The 26,690-nt window shown below is 33.4% G+C and overlaps 1 protein-coding gene across 3 annotated transcripts; it reads right to left on the minus strand.

Moving 5' to 3' along the window:
- Window positions 1-542: 542 nt before the first annotated feature.
- On the minus strand, window positions 543-26,665 carry LOC143064841 (tRNA N6-adenosine threonylcarbamoyltransferase, mitochondrial-like). Of its 3 annotated transcripts, XM_076237976.1 has the most exons (10): window positions 26,289-26,665; window positions 18,098-18,197; window positions 15,913-16,007; window positions 8,459-8,521; window positions 7,654-7,783; window positions 6,847-7,051; window positions 5,468-5,616; window positions 3,092-3,222; window positions 1,523-1,594; window positions 543-717 (listed from the first exon to the last, which is right to left on the minus strand). In XM_076237976.1, exons 1-10 carry the CDS (start codon window positions 26,522-26,524, stop codon window positions 639-641), a joined length of 1,260 nt encoding a protein of 419 aa, XP_076094091.1. In that variant the 5' UTR covers window positions 26,525-26,665; the 3' UTR covers window positions 543-638. The 3 variants fall into 3 exon arrangements, with proteins under 3 accessions (XP_076094091.1, XP_076094092.1, XP_076094093.1); XM_076237977.1 differs by lacking the exons at window positions 543-717; window positions 1,523-1,594; window positions 3,092-3,222 and adding an exon at window positions 3,851-4,088; XM_076237978.1 differs by lacking the exons at window positions 543-717; window positions 1,523-1,594; window positions 3,092-3,222; window positions 5,468-5,616 and adding an exon at window positions 5,692-5,894.
- Between the last annotated feature and the right edge of the window lie 25 nt (window positions 26,666-26,690).

Genomic DNA, 26,690 nt, shown 5'->3' on the forward strand with positions numbered 1-26,690 from the left:
ATGAAAAGGTTATGAAATCATACTGCCTCCCCTTCAATGACGCACATGAAAAGGAGTAGAAATCAGACCACCTTAGAATTTCAATGAGGTTCATGAAAAGGTTATGAAATCATACTGCCTCCCCCTTCAATGACACAAATGTAAAGGAGTAGAAATCAGACCACCTTAGAACTTCAATAAGGTTCATGCAAAGGTGGTGAAATCAAACTGCACCAGCACTCCAATGAGGTTCATGAAAAGGAGGTGAAATATGCCTTAGAACTTCAATGAGGTTCTTGAAAAGGTGGGATGTGCATGGAAATGGTCATATTATTATTAGTAGAATTTGGTGTTGATTATCTTCAATAATTTCTGTTAAATTTATTCCTGTTTTTATATGAAGGATGATTATGCACTTGACACATTTTATAAACTCCTGTCTATTGTTGAAGACTGTAAAACACATTTTACATATACACCATATGTTCATACAACAATTGGGATGATATACAACTCTGTATGGCTCTACAGATGACATTCTATTGTAGAACGCAAACAATCTATAAATATTTCCTCTTTTTTAATTATCTACATAAAAATACATTGCGAGTCTCTTTGATCGAATCATGTACCGGTACATGAACAACATTAATTGTATATCAGCTCTTTAATTTCAATTTTGGTAACTTTATATTCATCAATCTGACATCATCCCTTCTGTCTATACCAAACGGAAACCTGAAATTTTAATAAGAATTTTAATGGTGGTCTCAATATTAACCCTGCTTTGTACTAGACAGACACACACTGAGCTGGGATTTTAACTTTGGTAACAGTACAGGGGGAGACTGAATAACTGGACAAATTATCTGGTTTTTGATCTTACTCTTAAATGGAACATGCTAAAAGAAAAGCAGCTAATACCAATGTTCCAGTCTATCACTTGATCTAGCTTAGAACAAATCTCAGTCTTTGGATTGAAAAAGAATGGGCACACCAAAATATTTTTTTTTTAGCTGGAACTATGTTTAAAAAAGCTTCTCTAAAATTTGATGTTAATTGGCTGCAACCAATGTTTTAACATAGGAATATGGATAGACAACTTTAAAATAAAATCTGCAGCATATTTCTTCATTATTGGCACAATCATAACTATGACTCCATTGGTTTGTAAGTCATACCTAATTCATTTATATATTTTTTATTTTTATTAATTTTCAAATATTCATGACATCATGAGCAAATTAGAAGTAGTTCTCAAACAGTACATTTTCTTGGCATGAAATGTTTTCCTTTACTGTTTTTCTACTGTCTGAAAGTATACTAAACTAAGTAAATATTTTACTTATCTGTCATCAACACCTTATTTTATAATACAACTATGCTTTTTGGATGTTGTGTTTTGCTGTCTAATTGATGTAAACTTCACATCTCCTTTAAATCATATAACTCCTAAATTACCTGTGTAGCATAAAAGCATTATTTAACTAATGCCCTTGCTACATTATAATGTGTTTACAGTATTTATCTTACATATTCTTACTTTGGTTCAAACCGAATAGACATTGGATCCTCTGCTATTCCTTTTCCTGCCACTAGTTTCTCCATACCATTCCTTAAAACAATCAAACGTTTTTAATTTTCTATCAAAAAGAGAGTAGAAAGTGTGTAATCACAATACTATGTCTGTGGAGTGTAATTTGACTATTCATCAACTAATCTACATGATACAAATTTTCAGGAATAGATTACCTTAGCTGGATTTGGAAAAACTTTTAGGAATTTTTGTCCTCAATGCTCTTCAACTTAGTACTTTATTTGGCCTTTTTTACTTTTTTGGATCCCAGCGTCACTGATGAGTCTTTTGTAGACGAAACACGCATCTGGCGTATGTACAAAATTTAGTCCTGGTATCTATGATGAGTTTATTTATAAATATTCAATTTCACGTCATATTAAGTCATATGACAGGTATGTAAAAACATCCATCTTTTTAATGCTATACATGAACTCAAGGCAGATTAAACTAGAGGCCCCAAAGAGCCTGTATCTCTCACCTTGGTCTATATGCATATTCAACAAATGACACTCAAACTTAAGAACAGAATTCATGACTCTAAAGGCTTTGTTTTGTTGATCCAGTATTGTTTATCATTCAGTCCGTTTAATTTCTCTCTATCTTTTTTAGTTTTTGCTCAAAACACAATAGAGGGTAAACAAAAATTAATCCAAAATTAAGGGCAATCACTCCTATAAAGACTGACAGTCTACTAACTATATCTTCAAAATTTTACTTGTCTTGCTAATCAATTTTGCTTGTTTAAGTTTCTATCTATCTATTAAATTTTCTCCCATATACAAGGCACAATGCAAAAAAAATAGTAAAAATCGTCATTTAAGGGCAATAACTCCAATAAGGAGTCATCCAATAATTTCCACATATTGAATTAATTATAGATCTTGGCATGCTGATCTCTCCATCTATATGTAATAGTTTTTAAGATAAAAGTAAACAAGAATGTGTCCCTAGTACACGGATGCCCCATCCGCATTATCATTTTCTATGTTCAGTGGACCATAAAAATGGTGTAAAAACTCTTAATTTGGCATTAAAATTAGAAAGATCATATCATAAGGAACATGTATACTTAGTTTCAAGTTGATTGGACTTCAACTTCATCAAAAACTACCTTGACCAAAAACTTTAACCTGAAGTGGGACAGACGAAAAATCAAACGAACAGACAAATGGATGCATAGACCAGAAAACATAATGCCCATAAATGGGGCATAAAAATGAAAAACATGGTAAGATTTTTCATCCAAGGGCAACAACTCAAATAAGAAATCATCTACATTAATGATGATTGTGGCCATGTTGGTTAAATTTGGCTTAGTAGTTTCACAAAGAAGATTTAAATTTTTATTTTTACATAACACGATGAAGAATAACCACAGTGACAGACAATGGACGCCAAGTCGTGAGAAAAGCTCACCTGGTCCTCTAGGGCCATGTTAGCTAAAAATATTGAAATGGTATCAAAAGAATTCAGTCAGGTTTTGTTTATTCAAGTTCATGTCTCTGTATATATGTCAAAACTATTCTGACATACCAAGCTATCATTATACCATTGTCTGTACAAAGATGAGGAGGAGGACAAATTAACTGACAGGAAAACATATCACAGACTTGTGTTAGACCTCTTCTTATATACTGGTTACTGGCTACACCACCTGAGGCTACCTACAATAAAAAACATATTACAGACTTGTATTAGACCTCTCCTGATATACTGTTTACTGGCTACACCACCTGAGGCTACCTACAATAGAAAACATATCACAGACTTGTGTTAGACCTCTCCTAATATACTGGTTACTGGCCACACCACCTGAGGCTACCTACAATAGAAAACATATCACAGACTTGTTTTAGGCCTCTCCTGATATACTGGTTCAGGGTTTGACACTAACATTAGAGGATATGTAGTCCAAAGGACTACCAAGAAAATGTTTTGGGTAGTCCTGGTAGGCCACCTCTATCACCGGTGAGGGCTGCATCGCGTCCCGAACTAGCTAGGGGGGTTTGGGGGCATGCCCTCCAAAGAAAATTTTTTAAAAATAAGATGCAATTTCCTGTCATCTGAGCATCTCAAAAGCACACAAATGTTCATTTGAGTTTTGAAAATATTTTGGTTTTATTTCTGATAAATTAAAGTTAACATTCAGTGACAGTGAATCAGTTTTATTACTCCTGAACTAATTTCTAAGGCCTTGTTAGGAGTTATTTGACCTTTTATTCCAGAATTATTTAGAAAAAAAGGATAAAATCAGTCAATGTTTTTAGTTTTCATTAATTCTTCAATCAGTTTATAAGATTTTTTGATACAATGTCTTTGTTTGTGTACTAGAGGTACATACTAGCCACACCACCCGAGGCTACCTACAATAGAAAACATATCACAGACGTGTGTCAGACCTCTCCTAATATACTGGTTACTGGCCACACCACCTGAGGCTACCTACAATAGAAACTATATCACAGACTTGTTTTAGGCCTCTCCTGATCATGCTGATATACTGGTTACTGACTACACCACCTGAGGCTACCTACAATAGAAAACATATCACAGACTTGTTTTAGGCCTCTCCTGATATACTGGTTTATGGCCACACCACCTGAGGCTACCTACAATAGAAAACATATTGCAGACTTGTTTTAGGCCTCTCCTGATATACTGGTTACTGGCCACACCACCTAAGGCTACCGTACCTACAATAGAAAACATATCACAGACTTGTGTTAGACCTCTCCTGATACACTGGTTACTGGCTACGCCACCTGAGGCTACGGACAATAGAAAAGGTTTCACAGACTTGTGTTAGGCCTCTCCTGATATACTGGTTACTAGCCACACCACCTGAGGGTACCTACAATAGAAAACATATCACAGACTTGTGTTAGGCCTCTCATGATATACTGCTTACTGGCCACACCACCTGAGGGTACCTACAATAGAAAACATATCACAGACTTGTGTTAGACCTCTCCTGATATACTGGTTACTTGCCACACCACTTGAAGTTACCTACAATAGAAAAGGTTTCACAGACTTGTGTTAGGTCTCTCTCATGATATACAGGTTACTTGCAATCAGTTATGTTTAGCTTATTCATAAATCTTATTTTGTGGCATTTTTGTTTGTCTTGTATTGATGATCATTTTTACTATTTACTGTTTATATATTTTTGAGATAAACAAAAAACATCAATTTATGGCAATAAATATAGATTCTACCACTGCATAGAGTGTAATACAAAATTTATCCACTCGAGACAGTTAAATTTTCAAATTTAAAACGCGAGGCTCGCTGAGCGTTTTAAATATTTAAAATTTAACAGTCGAGAGTGGATAAATATCGTATTACACGAGATTTGGTGGTGGAATCTGTTTCTCTAATGATTTTCAAACAATACGCAGGCAAACTTATTCCTTCTTTGCGACTGATCTGCAAAAAGATGTGTTCTTTCTATGTGACGTCATCAGGCATGGTCGCCTTTTTTTCATGCCGTCACAATAGAAAATTCAGAGGAAAACAAGATAATTCAACGTCATAATCGGATTTTCACCAAAAAAAGAACGGAGATCAAACTAACCACACATTGATTTTTTTTTTTTATACAATGGGTGCATAAATTGACGAAGAATTAGAGAAACTCTTATAACTATCAAACAATTAGGCAATATTGACTAACTTGTTGGTCTCATTATGCTGCTCGTATTCTAATTTCTATATATGGTTCGGACAAAAGACAACAATTTAAAAGATCTAGGCAGTCCTTATTAGCTGCAAGCTTTATACTTACAAAATCAGCATTGTATGAAGAAATATGAAAAGGTCACTTAATAGGATTTTAGTTTTTTACATTTACATTACATTCATGACATTTAAACAAGGAAAATAACAATTTAATTAGAAAAAAATTACCAATACTCTGTTCTGTTCAGCCAACAGTCCTTTTAACTCTGAGTATATAAAGGCCCTCTGTAACTTCCTACATAAAGTATATGTCATAGCATACTGTAAGGCTGCACACACATCTGACACATTGGATAGTAGCTGGCCTTCAGCTAGATCTGAAAATTACATTTTTTATGGGAGGTGTGACATTCAGCATAATAGGAACATTAGTTATACTCATCAAAATATAAGATAAGTTCCTAATATCAGTGGAACAAATATAATACAGAAGGAAAAAGTATTCCATGACATAATTTCCGCAGAAAAAATATTATTATAATATTGTTTCCCTCAGGAACAAATATTATTAGGAACAAATATACGTGGATAATAGAATACTGTAAGGCTGCACACACATCTAAAACATTGGATAGTCGCTGGCCTTCAGCTAGATCTGAAAATTACAATATAAGGTACATATAATTCATTTTGTAGTATCAGGTTTTCATTATTTTATAGGGGTTGAAAATGACAACATAATTGTCAAAAAACTAACACATTGTGTACTGGTAGTATCTACAGTTGACAAAACAGGTGAGTTAGCATCTACAAAAATAATCTGAAATTTAATAGGAGCTAATTAACAATGTTTAAACATGTAAGGTTGATATATGCAACTAAAAGTTTTAAACTCCAAATGGTACAACATCTTTTAGAAGAAAATTAAATCTTTCCTGCATAAATATGACAAAATCCTATGAGATTCCATGTGAGTGTGGGAGTGGTTTATAAAAGCTCCAACCAAAATTATCTGAAACTGCAAGTAAACTTACAAAAGGAGACCCCTGCATGGTAATACATTTCGCACAATGTATAATGCAGTAATTAATGTTAATTATCTCCCCTATATATATATATATATATATATATATAGTCCACTTCACTTTTGTTTATGGTGATATAAAACTATATTTTGTTTCCATTCAACTATCAGAACAAAGCTGTTCTTTTCACCATTTTTATTTTTTCATTCTTATTGGGAGGGGGAGGGTGTGTGTGGTGCAAATCAGTTATTTAAAGATAGCTATAGTAGGAGGGGATTGTTGTGAGCAAATCATAAATTTTTAAATAGCTATTAGTTGTTACCTTTTAACAATAAACATACAGGGTTATAGAAAGATAAAACAATGTTATCCCATTTCTAATGTCCCAACAGTTCAGATTACATGACAAAAAAAAATTAAGACGGAAAACAGACAATTTTTTAATTGTGGTTCATTGATAGTACTTAATCAATCACATAACAAGGCTCAAACATTTTGGTGGATGAAGTTTGCTGATTACAAAATATTTAAAAATTAACAAATCTCTGCAATGTTTGTCTAAATAGTTGCTTGATATGTTACCTTGTTTTGTTACTTCATCGTGAATCAATCTTTTGAAGTATGTCTTAAGACCAGTAAATGAGAAGTCACAATCTCTATAATGGGTCATTACATGTGGTACAGGAAATGATAATGGATCTCCATTCTTAGCCATCATTTCTATAGCACCACCACCAGATAGACCTTCACATTGGGGTAAATTCTTCAGACCTAGGCTTCTAGCTGTCTAACACAAATAAAAAGTTTTTTCAAATGAATAGATGTTTAGTACATGAAAAATCTTTTTGATGAAAACTATGAATAAACAACTACTATCTAGTTCAATCTCACATTGTGACAGATTTATTTTGTTGATTAATTCACTATTTCCCCAAGACTTTCACATATTGTACAGTCACTTGTCTATTGTTGGCCTCTAGATGTCATTTGATTTTTTGTGTTTATATTAGATTTACATTTTTGGGGTTCACTATTTTGCTATTTGTTAAATGAACATACAATGATAAAGTGCATTCCCTAAGATTTTTCACTGTGCATTGTTAAAATACTACCTAGTGATCAGAGATATACTTGCATATATAAATGTATTTCTAAATATTATCTTTAAAAAGAATCCAATATATTGTTACAATTGTACTTCCAAGAATGTCTGAAATTTTTGAAATATTCCCATATTTTAAACCAATATTAAATATTCTTATAAATTCTACAAGATATTCAAGTTGGTTGCCCTGTAAAACTAAGTCTATCCTAATGTTTTAATACAACATCTTTAACAATACTACACATTTTTTGTATGCACACACAAAGTAAATGTAAAAGTTTTACCTTGTCAATGCAATCTCCTGGAGCCTCATCTAAACTTGTACCTAGCATATCAAAATCATCAATATCATTAGCTACAGCAAGCAGACAATGCCCTCCGCTCATCAGGAAAACAAGATATGGAAAATCAACCCTACAAAATAATTAATATCATAATATACTATTAGAGTAGAAATACTCTGATACAAGTTTGAGTATATCATCAATTGACCATTGTCAAACTTCATTACTGATGGGTAAGTTTATTTTGAATAAACTTTGTAATGTTATATCTCTTATTTTATTGTTTCTGGTATAGATGACGGTACAGTTTATCCCACCACATACAGTATGTACATGTTCCAAAGTGGGCACCAAGAATTCTGTTGATGCAATTATTTGAGTTGAAATATTAAAAGCTAAAATTAATAACTAAAACAAAACAAAACATTTTACTCTCACAAGCAATGTAGAATTTTAATATCCAAAATGAAAGTAATGACTAGCCATCCCACATTATCCAAAAATAGGGTCAAAGTAAATATATATATATATAATTTAATTCATTTGTAAACAATTTAAAGAATATGTTCTTTCACTGCACCTTGTAAAATTTAAAAACAGTTTTTGGCTGTTGTCTGCTCTATGGTCGAGTTGTTGTCACTTTGACACATTCCCCATTTCCATTCTCAATTTTATTATGTTGATTGAAAAACTCCTATAGAGTAAAAACAAATGAAAAAGTCCCTTGTATATGAAGAAAAGAGCATAAGTTACATGCTTAATTTTCAGTTTAGTGCTTTTGTAATAAATGTGTTCTCAAACTTACTTCTTTAGTAATCTGACTGTTAAAGCATGAGCCTCCATGTGATGTATTGGTATCATTGGTTTACTAAAAATGGCAAGCAAATATCATTGAATAATTAACATTGTTGCATCACTTCTGACAAAACTTAAACAAGGTTAAATGTTAATTAAGAACTGAATTAAATTGTTTGAATTTGAGATTTTTCACACTAATATGCTTTAACACAATAGGCCCTTCAAATTTTGCAAAATTGCATTTTTTTTTTATCTCACATTTTACTAAAAAAAATTGATCCACATATGTGACCAGCCACGACATATCCAGGCTTATGGAGGTAGAACGTCATTGTGAGAAAATCGCCGTTAACTATATGTGACTAGCCATTTCCAGGCTTAGGAGGGTACATTGTCTTAAATTTGATTTTTGTATATTTATCTAGAATATTCCGAAACAAAACTCTCTGTCATGTTATTATGACATATTTGTTGTAATACCAATGAAACGAGTCATTTCAAATACCAGTATGAAAATGAGACTGTTCTATGACGACTTTTATTTATTGAAGCCACTAATTTATAAAACACAAAATTATTGTATTTATTGGCTTTTAGTGATGTTCAATAGCATATTTGAATAAAATTTCAAAGACTTAAATTTACTACAATGCAAACAATTCTTAGTTCTATTTTAGAACATGTAATTTAAACTTGTTGAAATGAAGTTAGTTTAAAATTTTTCAAAGCAAGCTTTAAGAATTCCTTTTTTTTTTAAATTTAGATTTATTATGCATGTCTCTAAACATAGTATGCGACGCGTAACAGTTTATAAGTAGGTGTTCTCATATATTAATTTGATACGGTGCATTTATTTATATGGATATATTTCAGACTTCATTTATGAAAGAAAAACTTTAGAGCAGAGAATTATTTGTTTGTTTGTAGCTCTATTTTAGAACATTTAATTTAAACTTGTTGAAATGAAGTTAGTTTAAAATTTATCAAAGTAAGCTTTAAGAATTCCTTTTTTTTTATTTAGATTTATTATGTATGTCTCTATACATAGTAAGCGACGCGTAGCAGTTTAAAAGTAGGTGTTCTCTTATAAGCATTTGATACGGTGCATTTATTATGGATATATTTCAGACTTCATTTATGAAAGGAAATCTATAAAGCAGAAATTTTTTTTTTTTTTTTTGTATCAATTTAAAATGTAGATTCAAGTATATTTCACTTCAAACGATAAAGTAAAACTTCTTCAAAACTTGTAAAAATGTATAGTTCGGCGTCCGCAAAAAAGAAGCCAACAAAAGTGTTTATCTCTTCTTCACAAATACGTACTTCATTGAATCTCGATATTTATCATGTTTATAATTTTTCTAACAATGACGTTCTACCTCAATAAGCCTGCAAATGTCATGGCGGGTCACATATTAGAAAATATCTTTTATCTAATCCTGCTACAAGACCTTTGTCAATATTTGATGTTTATACAAAACATGGTATGTGAGATGCTATGATGCTAGGGTTAGTACTTCGCTTTTGTAGGTAATAAAAAGACGTTGTGTTGCTTTCAATTCTATAATTCAGATCCCATACAAGTTTGCATTACAATAACGTTACGTCAACAATAGTAACGTTGGGTACGTTTGAACAAGGTCGTGAATCTTTGACACTCCGGGCGCCGAAAGTGAAATATAATAGAAATGAAATGAAAATTTGACTAAATTGAAGACATAAATCATAATTCATCACTTAACTTTAAAGTCTATGTATCATAAAAGAAAGAATTAATCGCTGAATCACTTCAAAGTCCATTCACTAAATCAATTTGAATTTGAATCTCTTAATTAATCACTTTGAATTTGAACAGTCTATTTCGATCATAATTCAAAAAGCTATTTTGTCCACTCGTGAATCTTTTGTACGGCATCTGACTTCGCCTGACGGAACATCTTGGGTCGTGTAACATCCTCTGGTTCAGATTCAATACAGTTCACTTCGATTGGGTATAATTTCGTGATTGGACGGTTGGTGGTTCCGTTTTTAGTGCGAAGTTTTACAGTTCTGATAAGATTATCCTCTCCTTTTACGAGTTCTTCGACAACGACGAGTTTCCATGAATTTCTTAAAGTTTTGTCATGTATTTGAACAACATCACCAATAGCTATCGATTGTTCGTTATTTCCTACACTTCTGTGATGTTCCCGTAATGAGGTCAAATACTCATATTTCCATCGCTGTTGAAAGTGGTTTAGAATGTCTCTTTGTAATTGAACACGTTTGTTAAAGTTAATTGGTTCAAAATGTCCATTGTTTTCACTAGCTGGATACGGAAGTCGCGAAATTTTTCGACCATACAAAAGATGTGATGGTGTCAGTGGTTCTGGATCCGTAAGATCGGATGAAACATACGTTAGAGGTCTATCATTGAGAGTTGCTTCGATCTCTGTTAACACAGTTTGTAAAGTCTCTAAATCGACACAGTTACTTCCTAATACTTTCTTTAAACACATTTTCGTTAACCCAATCAACCGTTCATAGAAACCACCAAACCACGGAGCTTTCTTTGTAATAAATTTCCAATTTGTTCCTGTAGAGCTTAGACTTTCGCGCACTGAATTTGAGTTTGTAAGATGTTTGATTTCTCGACTGGCAGCTTCAAAAGTTAGTGCATTGTCAGATATTAGTAACTTCGGTAAGGATCTCCTGCTTGCGAATCTTCTGAAGGCTAATATAAATGTAGGTTCTGATAAGTTATTCACAAGTTCTAAATGAACAGCTCTCGTCGACGCACATGTAAACAAACATAAGTATACCTTTGATTTTGTATCATCTGTATTTCGCACATACATAGGACCAGCAAAGTCTACGCCTGTAACAGTAAACGGTATATCCTCGTGTAACCTCTCTTTGGGCAGTGGCGGTGGATCAGGTTGTTGGTAAGCATGAACTGTTACTTTCCGACAGTTAACCATTTTCTAAGAATAACTTTGACTCGTTGAGGAATTCGAGGTATCCAGTATACTTGTCGCAAGTGTGTTACGGTAGAGTTGACGCCTTCATGTAAATGATTGATATGAGCATCCATAATAATGAGTGAAGTGAGTCTATGTAACGGAGGTAACAAGTATGGATGTTTAGCTGATTCCTCCAAAGGTGCATGTTAAATTCTCCCGCGGCAACGAAGTGCATTTTCTTCATCAAAGTACAAGTTCAATTGTCTTACAATAGACGGCTTAACTGTCACAGATTTGTTGAAATAATTAAACACTTCATGATATTCTGATTTCTGAACCGTTTGTATCCATGTCAATGTAGCATGCTGTATTTCATTAACGGTTAATTCCGACAATGTTCTATCACTCCGTGCTAACTTACAGTTTTGTATAAATCTCATCACATAGGCTGTAACACGTATTAATGTCTTGAAACTGCTATAACGTTCGATATCCATAATCTTATGTATGCCAAATTCTTGACGTTTCTGAGATGTGAGTAAGACGTGCTGTTTTTCTGAGGTTTCATTAGTGGGAATCTCCATTATATTCTCGTTTTCAACCATTTCGTTTCCGCTCCATGTTGGCCATTGTGTTTTGTCTGTTATCCTCTCGGGTCCATGAAACCATAATCTGTTGTTTATGAATTTCGTTCCTGTTATGCCTCTAGTTAATAAATCTGCAGGATTTGCATCTGTCGGACAATAACGCCATTTTTGATTTTCATTTGACTCCTTAATTTCCTTGACTCTGTTTGCGACAAACTTTTTGAGTGGTTTTGTTGATTGAAGCCATTTCAAAACGATCTGATTGTCACACCAGAAGTTGATTTGTAAGTTTCCAATATGTAGATTTTGAATAAGATGTTTCGCAAGTCGAGCCCCTAAAAGGGCAGCCATCAGTTCAAGATTAGGTAGAGTGACACTTTTCAATGGGGCAACTCGATTCTTTGCCATTACTAATGCAGACTCCTTTTCTGTGACAAGATACGCACAGGTTCCATAAGCTAGTTGACTTGAATCTGTGAAAATATGTAATTCTGCTGTTTCAATGTCTGTTATTCCTGAACACTCAAAATAACATTGTAGATCTTTGGTCAAATCACTCCTTGTTGATTCGATTTCTTTTGGTACAGGGCAGTCCCATGCAAACTTTTCTTTCCACAACAATTGCATTAACATCTTTGTTCTGACGGTGACGGGGCTAAGCAGACCTAGCGGATCATAAATGTTTGAAGATTGTTTTAAGATCTCACGTTTTGTTATTATCCTTTCCGTTGTTGTATTTATGTTGTTTTGAAACGAGATTTGATCGTTGTTCCCATTCCAACGGAGACCAAAAATTTTGATCCGCTAGGTCTGCTTAGCCCCGTCACCGTCAGAACAAAGATGTTAATGCAATAAGTAAGTTATCAGTGGACTGTCTGGGTCAGATGGATCACTCAACCAAAAAAATCTTGTGACGTCCCTATCTTCTTTATCCAGTTCGACATTCAAAAACGCTTTCTCTATGTCGGTAGTCACTGCGTGCTTGTGTAATCTGAATCTAGCTAAAATTCCCGTCAAATCTTTTAACATCGGCGGAACTGACATGAGACAATCGTTTAAAATAGCCTTGTGAGGTGATTCGTGACAACTACAATCATAGACTATAGGTATAGGAGTCGTAGATGAGTCCTTTTTAACTGCATGGTGAGGAATGTAGTGAATTCTGTTTGACTGGTTTCCATTTTCTGTTACCCGCTCAATGAACCCTCGGTGTTTTTGGTCCTTAATTATGTCGCCATACATTTTCAGCATGTTGGTATCCTTTTTGCGTCTATCGATCATATTACAAGTTCTGCGTAAAGTGACATTGTAGTTCGTAGGTAACTCATTGAAATCATTTCTCCATGGCAGTTTTGCGGTATAGCGATTATCTTGGTAAGTTATGCATTTTGTTTCGTATTCATCATTGAAGTCTTTCATGGTGGTTGTTTCTAATTCGTCTGCTTTGACACCAATAGATTCTAAATCCCAAAACTTTTCCAGGCTGCATTCCTCTTGCTGATGTTAAATCAGTACATTAAACATTCCTGTTGATGATTGTTCTCCTGTAAAAGTATGCATCGGTCCTGACAACAAGTATCCCAAACGGGATTTTACGGCCGTTGGTCCATCTCCTCTGATCACGTGATCCTGCACAATACTCCAATAGTAGTCCGCTCCAATTAAAAGAGAAAGTTCAAATTTCCTATCCTCTGTGACTGGGTTAGCTAATCGTAATCCTTTGAGATATGGCAATTTTGAAGCGATGACATTTGTAACATTACTGAGGGGTGCGGCAATGCGCGGTACTATCAGTACATCCATAGGAATAAATCCACCAGTTTCAATTTCTAAAGAAATCTGAGCCTTATCCATGTGTCTCATATTCTGGTTGGCGTTTCCAAAAGTTGATAAACTAATTGTAGAATTTCCACAAGGTTTAAGTTATTGTGCTGCTAAATCTTCTGAAATAAATGATTTCTGAGACCCTTCATCTAGTAAAATGTTAGACATCGCGCTCCGATTCTCGAACCATACAGGTGCTACTGCTGTTCGGTATGTGCCTGTGCTTGTAGTTTTGACGTGTAAAACGTTGACATAGGGTTACTTTCTTCTCCATTAACATTTACTGTATTGACAGCGGCGGCATCAGCGGGAGGTACAGGTGCTTGAGTTTCCTGATTACATAGAGCAGTGTGATGTCTCTTGTCACATTTACGACATTTATATCGTGATCTACATTCTGATATCTTATGTTTACCAAAACAGTTGAAACAAAGTTGTTTTTTCTTGACTATTTCGTAACGACTGGCATTATCTTTAATCTCTGAGCAATCAACAGCTGAATGGGATTTGTTGCAAAATATGCATGGCTTGGGTTTATTCGATTCAGTGTTGTTCCTGGAGTTTGTGTGTACTCTATTGACTTGTCTATAATTTCCTTTCATTGTAGCCTTTGTTACAAACGATGCGGTAGGGGTTAAATTATCTGTGTTCATAGCGTGGCCAGCTTGTTGAGCGCGCAGCTCCTTACCTATAGCCTTCCGTAGTAAGTCTATGGTCCATGTACTTGTATCATGCTCTCTTGTCAATGTAGTTCTCAATTCCGGTGGTAGTTTTCTAAAGATGATGGGTGTAAGTACTGTTCCAAAATTTGTTTGACACTGTCCTAGCGATTCTAGGCCTCTAATACTAGCTTCAACTTTGTCATAGAATGTTCTGAGACTGTTTAATGACATTGTGGGGTTTGGCAAATCGACTAGTTTTTGCATATGTGCATCAATAATGATTCCTTGTTGACCATATCGCTCTTGTAGTAATGAAATTGCTTGCTCATAGTTTGCGTGTGTAAGTGACAATCCCGATATGCAACTTTCCGCTTCTCCGTGAAGCTGGGCCTTCAAGTATGTGAAACGTTGTACGTTTGTCAATGATGGGTTTGTATGGACAGTAGTTTCGTACGATTCCCAGAAAGTTTGCCATAGAAGTAAATCTCCCGAAAAAGTCGGCAAATCTAGTTTTGGAAGTTTGTGATAGAACTTTTAAGTTTCATTTAATGGCGGATCTCTGTTGATCTCATATTCTCCTTGTGAGTTTGCACTTACCGATGCTTGCATGTGCTGATTTGTATTCTGATTGAAATTATTTGAAGATGAATGCGTTGTACTAGTATTTTGTACGATACTTGAGGTTAATTGACTCACCGAGTCCTGAGGTGTACTTGATCTCAACTCCAAATCACATTCTTTGTAGCAGCGAATATTAATGTCTATATGCTGATTAAATTCGTCTGCATCCAAAATTTCCTGTTTCACACTTTCTGCATCCAAGGAATCCAATATTTCAGCGTCTAGTTTCTGCAAAAGATCATGTTTCCGTTCAAGGTTTTCAATGGCACTATGAATGTCCCGTCGGGTGATCTCTCCTTCGTTGATTTTCTCGTCAGTTTTGTGAATCTGTCTGGTTACGGCGCTTCTGTGGCCTCCTCTCACTGCTTTCAGCTTATCCATCGGTCACGGTACCAATATGTGAGATGCTATGATGCTAGGGTTAGTACTTCGCTTTTGTAGGCAATAAAAAGACATTGTGTTGCTTTCAAATCCCATACAAGTTTGCGTTACAATAACGTTACGTCAACAATAGTAACATTGGGTACGTTTGAACAAGGTCGTGAATCTTTGACACATGGATTTAATTAATGAATTATAATTCCTTAGATATGGACTTCGATGCTTTAAAAATGCTTTTTTCAAATCTTTAATGCATTTAAAACATAGTCAGAGGTGACAGTTTTTAAGATCCTTCGAATTCGTAACTATCGACAAATCCCAAGTGTACTAGCAAACATTATTCATCTAGTAGTTGATAATTTGTGGATTATATTCATAATGCAAAAGATAAAAAAAAAATATCACTCCTAAATTGTTTTGGAAAGGAATTAAAAACCAAAATACCTTGATTCCTTTACTAACTCTTTGGCGTATTCCAAGCCTACTCCTAGTGACAAAGCAAGTCCTGGTTTGGTAGTAACTGCAATTGCCTCTAGATCCTGCAATAATAAATAAATTATATTTACTTCTGAATTTTTAGATATTGTTCACAAAATACTTTCTTGGATAGAATAAATATTGGAACATCTGACCTCTTTTTTACTAAGTAGTAATATACCAGTATCTTAATTGAATGTTAATTATACTTTCATAACATACATACTAATAACATCTTTGTTCTTTGCTCTGTTACTATGGTTGTTTGATTGGCAAACATGTTACTGTAATACAGCTCCTTATATCTAGTCTAGTATCAAAGTAATAAAATCATTTATTGTGTGCTTCTGATTTATCAAAGGTGTAATACTTTGTCTTTGAGAGTCCAGTTGTATTTTATTTAACATTTAAATTTGTGTTTCACCTGTACCAAAGAGATCCACTAAAATTGTTGTCCCCCAAACAATAATGAATGCACTCTGCAGTATCAAATAAGGGTTGTAAGAGTCAAGAATTGTTATGAACTGTAAAGACTGAAGAATTATGACTGTTGTATCGAAAATCAAACATTATTATTCCATACTGTTTTATAACATCATGTGTATAAAATAGAGAATGGAAATGGTGAATGTGTCAAAGAGACAACAACCGGACCATAGAAAAGACAACAGCAGAAGGTCACCAACAGGTCTTTAATGCAGCAAGAAATTCCCACACCCGGAGGTGTCCTTCAGCTGGCCTCTAAACAAATATATACTAGCTCAGTGATAATGAATGCCATACTAAACTCCAAATTGTTCACAAGAAACTAAAATTAAAAATAATACAAGAATAACAAAGGCCAGAGGCTCCTGACTTGGGACAGGCGCAAAAATGCGGCGGGGTTAAACATGTTTATGAGATCTCAACCCTCCCCCTATACCTCTAGCCAATTTAGAAAAGTAAACGCATAATAATACCCAAATTAAAATTCAGTTCAAGAGAAGTCTGAGTCTGATGTCAGAAGATGTTACCAAAGAAAATAAACAAAATGACAATAATACATAAATAACAACAGACTACTAGCAGTAAACTGACATGCCAGTTCCAGACTTTAATTAAACTGATTGAAAGATCATGTCTTCATCATATGAATATCAGGCACAATCCCTCCCGTTAGGGGTTTAGTATCATACCATCTTAACATATATGAGAAGAACATAACCTGTGTCATGCCAACAACTGGTTTTTAAATAAATGTGTTTAGTTCCATTGCAAAGACCATATAAGTGAATCAATATTAACACCAAAATATGCAATCTTTAATGACATGACAACAGTAACGTAACTATATCTCTTCTTAATAAGTCTATTTATAGGTTTTGTTAGATTCTGGGGTGAATACTGACATTTTTGTGCTTTATAAAGAATATTTCCATAAAAAAATGGATGTGAAATACCTGAACGTATAAGAAGTCTGCATGTAGAGCTATATTTATGAATGATGTCCATATACCGATGATAAAATTTGGTAAATGTTTTGACTAGTTTGTGATATCGAAAACCCTGGTGTAATAATTTTTCAGTAATACATAAATTTCTCTCGTTAAAATCTTAAACATTGTTACACGAGTGAATGGTACAAGTTGAGATATATAAACACTGTATGATGGTGACAAGGGAACATCGCCATCCAAAAATGGATTATTAACGATAGGAAATGAAAAATCGTCTCTTTTATCACAAATTATTAAAGCTTTCCATTAATGATATAGATATCAAGATCGAGGAAAGGACAGTGGTCATTGTTAGTATTAGCTTTATTTAAAGCAAGTTCAACAGGATAAATTTCTTTAGTATACACACTGAAGTCGTCATTATTGAGAGCCAAAATATCATCCAAATATCTAAATATCTGCACAGTTATTACCCATTGGAATTCTGATAACCTGACGATATACGGAATCCCCAAAGCGAACAAAAATGTTATCTAGTCAAAATTCAAGGGCAGATATAGTATCAAAGCATGTCCAATTGACATAGTTTTTTGTTTTATTGCTACTAAAAAATGACCTAAGTATGTTAACCTGTTGGCAATTCTTTCATCTTTTATATTAACCACATGTGGGGTCAACAAACCTAACATCACTACTGTATTCTTGACTCAATTTACCTGCAATACAACATTGGCACACTTCAAAGCCTCCTGAACAATAACATCAATATTTTCCCTGTGTAAATCCTGTGCCACTGAAGGTATTATTCCACCATGACTATCAAAAAATAAAATATTCATTAAATCATTATGTTTGTATAATATTTATAATACAAATGTAGTATTTAACAGACATTTCTTCTTTTAAATGATGTTAATAATGAATTGATTTTTTACCCATTACTTGGAGTGGAGCAAAAATCATAAGTTTTGCATTATTTATTTATTGAGTATCTTTGAACATGTACATGTATCTATTAATATTTAACAATTTCCAGTTAGTTCACCATTAAAAAAATAAATGATTTTTTGTAATTTTTTGGCATCAAAACATAAAAATATTACATACGGTAACAGACATAGGGTAATCATTTTGTAGATGTCAATAGTTAAATTGGTGCAAAAATATGGTAATTCAATCAGTAAAATTCCAAAAATCCAAATTGATAAATATGATGAAGTCATAGTGTCTACAAATTTTATACATGATCATGATGATGTATGTAATATATAACAAATGTGTCATTCATTCTAATCTGATAATAAGGACTGTTTTCTCGACAAGACCTTTTTTTTTTTTTGTGAGTTCAGAAAATCAACATTGATTATCTTTGCTTAACTCATTCTCCCCCAAATCATATGCAAATTAGCAGAATCTTGATGCTGTAACTGATGCTCATCTATTAAACTATATATTGAGATTTGGGGGCAGATGGCAGGGGTGGGGGTGGTGTGGGAGGTGGTAGATTTTCTCGTGGGTCTGAACCCCCCCCCCCCACTGAAAAATGGTCATTATCCATCTATTTTCTGATTTTAAAACGACCTTGAGAGGTAAACATTGACCTGACTGTGTTTCTTTGTCATTTAAGTATTACCCTATAGTTACTGCAGTCCATTCATGCTAACTGGGAGTATATGGGACTTAAGTGTCTTGCTACGAATTGCTGGCGAATTATTATTGTTAAGTCTGCAGGTCTGCCAAAAATGTCTGTTTATACGGATTTGGTGACCTAGATTTTACAGACTAGTTTCCTATTGGCCATATTATACCTCTTTGTGTTCCAATATCACCTTTGCATGCATTCACAATAATAGTTTATACCTACAATGACTACTACTAGTTACGTAGTGGCCATCAAAAGATGCCCACCCCCACTTGATTTTGGCTACTTAAACGGCTTTCAAAGTGCAATATTTTCATAAACAGACGTAATTTTTCGATTCCATTCCAAGAAGATCCTTAAATTTTCTGTCATTTTTTTATTAAACAGTTTTTTTTTCAATTAGCTGAAGTATTTATGAGTTGTGAGATTTAAAATATATTGATGAGAAGTTGAGAACATTAATTACTGAATACATAAGTAAAGATCGTTTTGGAAGGACCAAATTCTATAATTGCAATTGGTAATGATCTGTTTCAAATATTCAAGGTGACCGATTCTAATTTAAAATAGCGCAATTCTTAGTTCATACACTCGTGTTTAGAAGGCTGTTATTATTAATAAATTTTATCAATTAAATTAATTCAGTATTTCATCGTTACGGTAGTCATAAATCATTTAACAGTGAGCTTACGCAAAATATAAAAATATACGACTATCCTATTATTGTGCGACCTTAATTCTCCACTAAATTAATTCTAATTCTTTTTTTTTTACATTTTCTGAGTCTAAAACCATCACCATCTGTTTATCATCCATAGGAAATATTGTTCACACCTGGTACGGTTGTAGGATTTAATAATGTCCTCCATGAAAAAATGTCCACCGGACACATTTTGACAATATTTACTTATTTAAATGTGTCCTGGACACAATTTCCAATGAACACATGTCCTAAGGTATGAAAAAGTGTCCATGAACATGGACATTATTCACTACCATAATATTGTCCAGGTGGACATTTTTTTCACAGGACATTGTGTCTGCCAGGGTATTTTTTGATATGATTAAAGTATTAAATGATATCCATTGCCTTGTTATTACTGGACGCAGTTTAACTTTAATTACGAACTTGAATTAATTGTTACTTTGACATAAAAATTGTCTCATTGGCACTCATACCATCCTTATCTTCATATCTATATTTTTTAATATAATTATATACATGTTAGATGCTGTTCCATTTTATTTTACTTTCACTACGCAAATTTGTTCTGCAGATGGACCATATTTCATAACTGTTGCTGTAAAATGCTGTTCACTTAGGAGACAATATTTCATGGAAATGGACATTATTTATTTTTTATTGCCTTCTTCTCTGACATAATAAATATAACTAGAGGCTCTAAAGAGCCTGTGTTTTAGAGCCTGTGTCGCTCACCTTGGTTTATGTGAATATTAGCAGATGGATTCATGACAAAATGGTGATTTGGTGATGGTGATGTGTTTGTACATCTTACTTTACTGAACATTCTTGCTGCTTACAATTATCTCTATCTATAATGTACTTGGCCCAGTAGTTTCAGTGGAAAATGTTAGTAAAAATTAACAAATTTTATGAAAATTGTTAAAAATTGACTATAAAGGACAATAACTCCTTAGAAAGGTCAATTGACCATTTTGGTCATGTTGACTTAATTTTAGGTCTTACTTTGCTGTACATTCTTGCTGCTTACAATTATCTCTATCTATAATGAACTTGGCCCAGTAGTTTCAGTGGAAAATGTTAGTAAAAATTAACAAATTTTATGAAAATTGTTAAAAATTAACTATAAAGGACAATAACTCCTTAGAAAGGTCAATTGACCATTTTGGTCATGTTGACTTAATTTTAGGTCTTACTTTGCTGTACATTATTGCTGTTTACAGTTTATCTCTATCTATAAAACTATTCAAGATAATAACAAAAAATGGCAAAATTTCCTTAAAATTACCAATTCAGGGGCAGCAACCCAACAACCGGTTGTCCGATCCATCTGAAAATTTCAGGGCAGATGGATCTTGACATGATAAACAATTTAACCCCAATGTCAGATTTGCTCTAAATGCTTTGGTTTTTGAGTTATAGGCCTAAAACGCATTTTACCCCTATGTTCTATTCCATCTTGGTTGAATGGCCAGGTCACCAAACACATTTTTTAAACTAGATACCCCAAAGATGATTGTGGCCATGTTTGGATTAATTTTGTCCAGTAGTTTCAGAGGAGAAAATTTTTGTAAAAGATTACTAAGATTTACATAAAATGGTTGAAAATTGACTATAAAGGGCAATAACTCCTAAAGGGGTCAACTGACCATTTTTGTCATGTTGACTTATTAGTAAATCTATCTTTGCTGAACGTTATTGCAGTGTACAGTTTAACTCTATCTATAATAATATTCAAGATAATATTAAAAAACAGCAAAATTTCCTTAAAATTACCAATTCAGGGGCAGCAACCCAACAACGGGTTGTCCGATTCATCTGAAAATTTCCGGGTAGATAGATCTTGACCTGATTAACAATTTTACCCCTGTCAGATTTGCTCTAAATGCTTTGGTTTTTGAGTTATAAGCCAAAAACTGCATTTTACCCCTATGTTCTATTTTTAGCCATGGCGGCCATCTTAGTTGGTTGGCCGGGTCACCGGACACATTTTTTAAACTAGATATCCCAATAATGATTGTGGCCAAGTTTGGTTAAATTTGGTCCAGTAGTTTCAGAGGAGAAGATTTTTGTAAAAGTTAAAAGACGACGACGACGACTGACGACGGACGCAAAGTGATGAGAAAAGCTCACTTGGCCCTTCGGGCCAGGTGAGCTAATAAAGTTCTTAATATTTGATTTTACACTTCCTTCTTAATTGTTATTCTTTCATTTTCATCATGTTCATTACCATTTGCTGGGAACTTCTTAGAACTTAAATTTCTCTATATTCACTTCCATCCATTATTTATTTAATTACATTAATTTTGTATATTGATCAATTTCTCATCAATCCTTCATATTTTAATTAAAATTCAAGTATAATAAAATTTTGTAATGACCTTTGTATTACTTCCCTTGGATGACACAATTTAATAGCAACTACTATGAAAATTTGTCCTGTGAGTGGACACTATTTCATATTGTTAGCAGTAAAAATCTGTCCTTTTGAGGCACACCATTCCATGGCAATGGACAATATTAAATACCAAATTTCAATGAAAAAGTGTCCATGTGGACACTTTTTCATAGGACACTATTATGTCTTACATGGTAAACCGTGACGGCTAGAATTCACAGAATGAAGATCAAAAGATTACAATTACAGAATGCTAATCTTTTTATTACCTTAAGTTTACCCTCATGCATTCAACATTCACTTAGTGTCACATAACAATACACAATTGTATTTCCACATTACAACTTCAAGTAATATTTGCTGGACTGAAGCAAAAAGGTCAATACAAACAAGTATTTTTAATACACTATCGATCATGTCAGTTTCATCTGAGACTACTATAACAGTAGTCTCAGGTTTCATATGTTTGTTTAAAGCATTTGTCAGGCAAAAAATCATTAAAATGTTTTATTGTATGATTTACTTTTATAACTAAAATTTGTATCCAAAAATCGTTAAAACATAAATCCTACAATCTAATTTTAAAAGTATCATGGCTATCACCTATTTTTAGTTGGTTAATATTAATAACCACACCAAAAGACATCGATGCACTTTAAATCGCATTATCAGATGGTTAATGAACAAGACTTAAATGAGATTTATTTCATATTGGCAAAAAAAAGTGAAAAATCGTGAATTTTCCCTTTAATGGGTTTTGCTCATTGTTCAAGACATTGTAAAGGAAACTTTAGTTATAATATCTATGGTTTGGAGTTGTCTCATTAATAAAAATAGTACCACATCTTCTTATTTTCATATTTCAAAACATCAAGGTTATTTTGACTAGTTGTGTCATTATGCAGTATTATTTGCCAACTAAACTAGGTGATGAACTTAAGCTCTTATGGTCCTTGTGATATTCAGAGTATATATGACATGATTGGTCAAATAGAGATTTTCTGTTTCTATTTCGAATCAGTGTTCTCCCCAGAAATTTTGGATAGCATCACATTTTGCGTAAAAAAAAATAACTATTTTTTTAATGTCATTTGTCGCGTCGCGTCGATGCTCTTTTTCCTTTATATGTTTTAGTTTATATTGTTATATATTCATAACTGAGAATACAATTAAACTATAACCACAAAAACAGTTGTTTCAGTTTATGTTTTCTTTATTCATTTATAGTTACAGAATTATTTTTTTCCTCTTGTGCCAAATAAAAATAAATATGTGGTTTCAGTTACCCAACAATAAGTCAAATGAATGAATAGTTCATTATAGTGCAAGCTGTATATATACAAAACTAAATATCTAGTACACAAAATTAACTATTTATATTATATTAAGTAAAGATAAAGTAGCAAAAGTAGCAAAAAAAAATCAATTTAAAAACTTTTTTTGTTTTGTTTATGAAATTCATTGTTTCATGGCACTCAATCAATTAGTCCCAGTTGATTCTTATCTTTACATCAAAATGATATGTATTTTTAACAAAGTTATCTAACAAATACTAAGTCTGTTAATGCGTAGTTTTTTCTCTTGGTATATTTTTTCGATCTGTTGTCATTATCGTGAAAATGCGGATTTTTGTCATATCTGGTCCGGTTCCAATCCGTAGTTTTCCCAAAAATGTGCAATGGCGGCCGTGGAAAAATTTCAATCGGAACAACTCGGCCTTTCTGGTTGCACGAAGAAATAACCTCGTATGCATCAGGCGGAGGAATCATTGTCCGGAAAATTTTCCGATTCGATTCAAAATTATATTTTTTCGACTGGACTGGTACATTTTTTTTACCACTACTGATTTAACTTGCTCCTGTCCGGAAAATTTTCCGATCCGATTGAATTTTATATTTTTTCGACTGGAATGGTACAAATTTTTTACCATTACTTATTTACTTTGCTCCTTCTTTCGCGCCAAAATATTTGGCAGAGTTAAAGTTCTTGATTACTCTGTGATATGTAACCAAATTATAGCGCCACCTGGAGGATAGAACTTCTTTGTGTCGCGGATCACTACAATTCCGGCCAACAATTTAAGAAGAATTTCTCCGTAGTGCATACGAGGCTATTGTACTGCGTAGCGAGAATGGCCGAGTAGTTACGATTGGAAAAATTTACGAAAATGAGTCCGAGAATAAACATTGTTTGACAAGAGATTGTGAATGAATAAGACGTTTTTAATGCATTAAATAGATTAAACATAAACTTAAGCCAATTATGATAACTTTTGAAAGAAGTATTAAACTTATTTTAGCTCTAAACCAAAATTCTCGCTCTCGGAAGAGAAAGAAAGTAATTTTTGGAGAGTTGCACAAATAAACGACCTTTTATTAAAAAAATAAAAATCGTTCCAATCTTTACAAATTTCGTAATACAAAACGTAGATTTCGAATTGTTTTGTGATTGCATTTTTCCATGTCGAAATTGGTGATTGCAGACACGTGCCGTGGTATTAGTCATGTCATAAGTGTCAGCTTGGGATATTCGCATCCAAACAGTTATCACCCTGAAGGCAATTAACACCTAGCTATTTAATCTCTTAATTGCCTGTAGTGTCCGACTTAAAGGGATTACAATTAAAGGTGATATAATGTTTATGATCATAATCGATAATAGATGAAATTTCAAAATTGAGGACAAGTAAAAAAGCATCTTCAAAATAATTATAGCATCACCGTAAAAACATATAGCGTCGCGGTACCGCGACGCTAAAACGGCCTGGGGAGAACACTGCGAATACCATGAATATACATCTGAGGGCCATTAGAGTTATATGTACATTCCACAGTTATTGCCAAATTTATTAGAAAATACTTTAAATAAAAGCAGAGTAATTATAAGGCACTGGCTATGATTACAGAACATTGAAAATGAATACATAATAAATAAGGAGGGATGCCACAATATGCACATCAGTTTTACCCACTGTTAGATATAAAACTATCTATTAGTGACTGTCAAGTGGCATATTGCTCAGCCTAGTCCAAATAATTATGACTTCTTGAAAGGCTATTTTAAATTAATTTTTTGTGACGCCTTCCTACAACAATGTAGGATTAAGGCATCACATAAAAAAAAAAATAAATTAAAAAAACCTTGCAAGATGTCATATTTGCCTTTTGGACTAGATGCAGCCACTAGTGAAAGGTACTGGTATTTTTTTTTAATTCTCCTAGTAATTTGATAAATTACAAGAGGGCGTTAAACAGTCATTTTTGGCTACCGTTAGCATCAAATTGATTTAAATTTCTCAAGAGTCGTCAGAGGTCCCACATTATTGTGACCGTTATTTTTGGAATAATAGTCAAATACATTCGGTTTTTTATCACCTTTAAGGAAAAAAAATAGGCACTGGCTACGGTTACATGGTAATGTAACAATAATAAAAATATTATTGTTACATTGGAGAATCAGATTAATTGCGAAGTTGGGTGAGAAACCGATTAATTACGAATGTAACAATAATTACTGAGGCTACGGTTACATTACGTTATTGTTACATGAAAAACAGCAATGTACGCTAGATTTATTAAACTTAAATCTTCTATTGTTGTTTTGCTTAATTCTTTCATATGTACTAAACAATACTTGTAATACTGATAAATAATAAATATTATTATTCAACAATCAAATGGTGTTTAACTTGAATAGTTTTACATATTAATGGTTTTGATGTTCTTAAAGATACTACTCAAGATTAGGAGTGTCAAAGGCGAAACATATAGTTCAATGGTTTCACTTTTTTAAAGTACATGTATTTAACTGCACACCTCAATAATTATTGTTACATTCATAATTAAACAGATCCTTACCCAACCATGCATTCCGGCATTTAGTCTTCAATGTAACAATAATATTTTTATTATTGTTACATTTCCATGTAACCATAGCCAGTGCCAAAAAAATATGCACCAAAATTTATTTTTAATGTCATTTTGCATGAATTTCTACTGTTATTCAAATATGTCATGAAGGTACCCCCATCACTAGTCCAAGATTACTCTGACGTCCAAAGGCTTTTCGACCCTAGCTTGTCTGGCAAAACAGCAGTTGGACGTCAGAGTAATCTCGGACTACCCCATCACCCCCTCTTACAACATTTGTACAAGGGCTGCTTACTTCACATGAACTTTTGTTTGGGAGTTAAGCGCATCACCAAGTATGTTCCCTTTATCATCAACCACAGCTGCACCTGTGTCATCACAACTTGTTTCAATCCCTAAGACTAATCTTGGATGTGTTCCAACCTTCCTAAGCCTAAGGGAAATAACTCGAAAACTGGCATCAAGTATTTTGTTTTTCCTCGCTTGTCCTATTTTATTTCGGATGTATGTAAGTCTACTGAAAGTTAACATTGTATGAATTAATTTGATATCTAATATTGTCTAAATCTATTTTCATCCTTCATAAATAATTTCATGTCTGGTTTCATGGGCGCAGACATCTTGGAAATCAGAACTTGAGACCCGTGAGGGGAAAAACAAAATACTAAGAAGTTCATGAAAACTGACAAAGACTAAG

The sequence above is a fragment of the Mytilus galloprovincialis genome, chromosome 2 (genome assembly GCF_965363235.1).
Source record: "Mytilus galloprovincialis chromosome 2, xbMytGall1.hap1.1, whole genome shotgun sequence".
NCBI classification, from domain to species: Eukaryota; Metazoa; Mollusca; class Bivalvia; order Mytilida; family Mytilidae; genus Mytilus; species Mytilus galloprovincialis.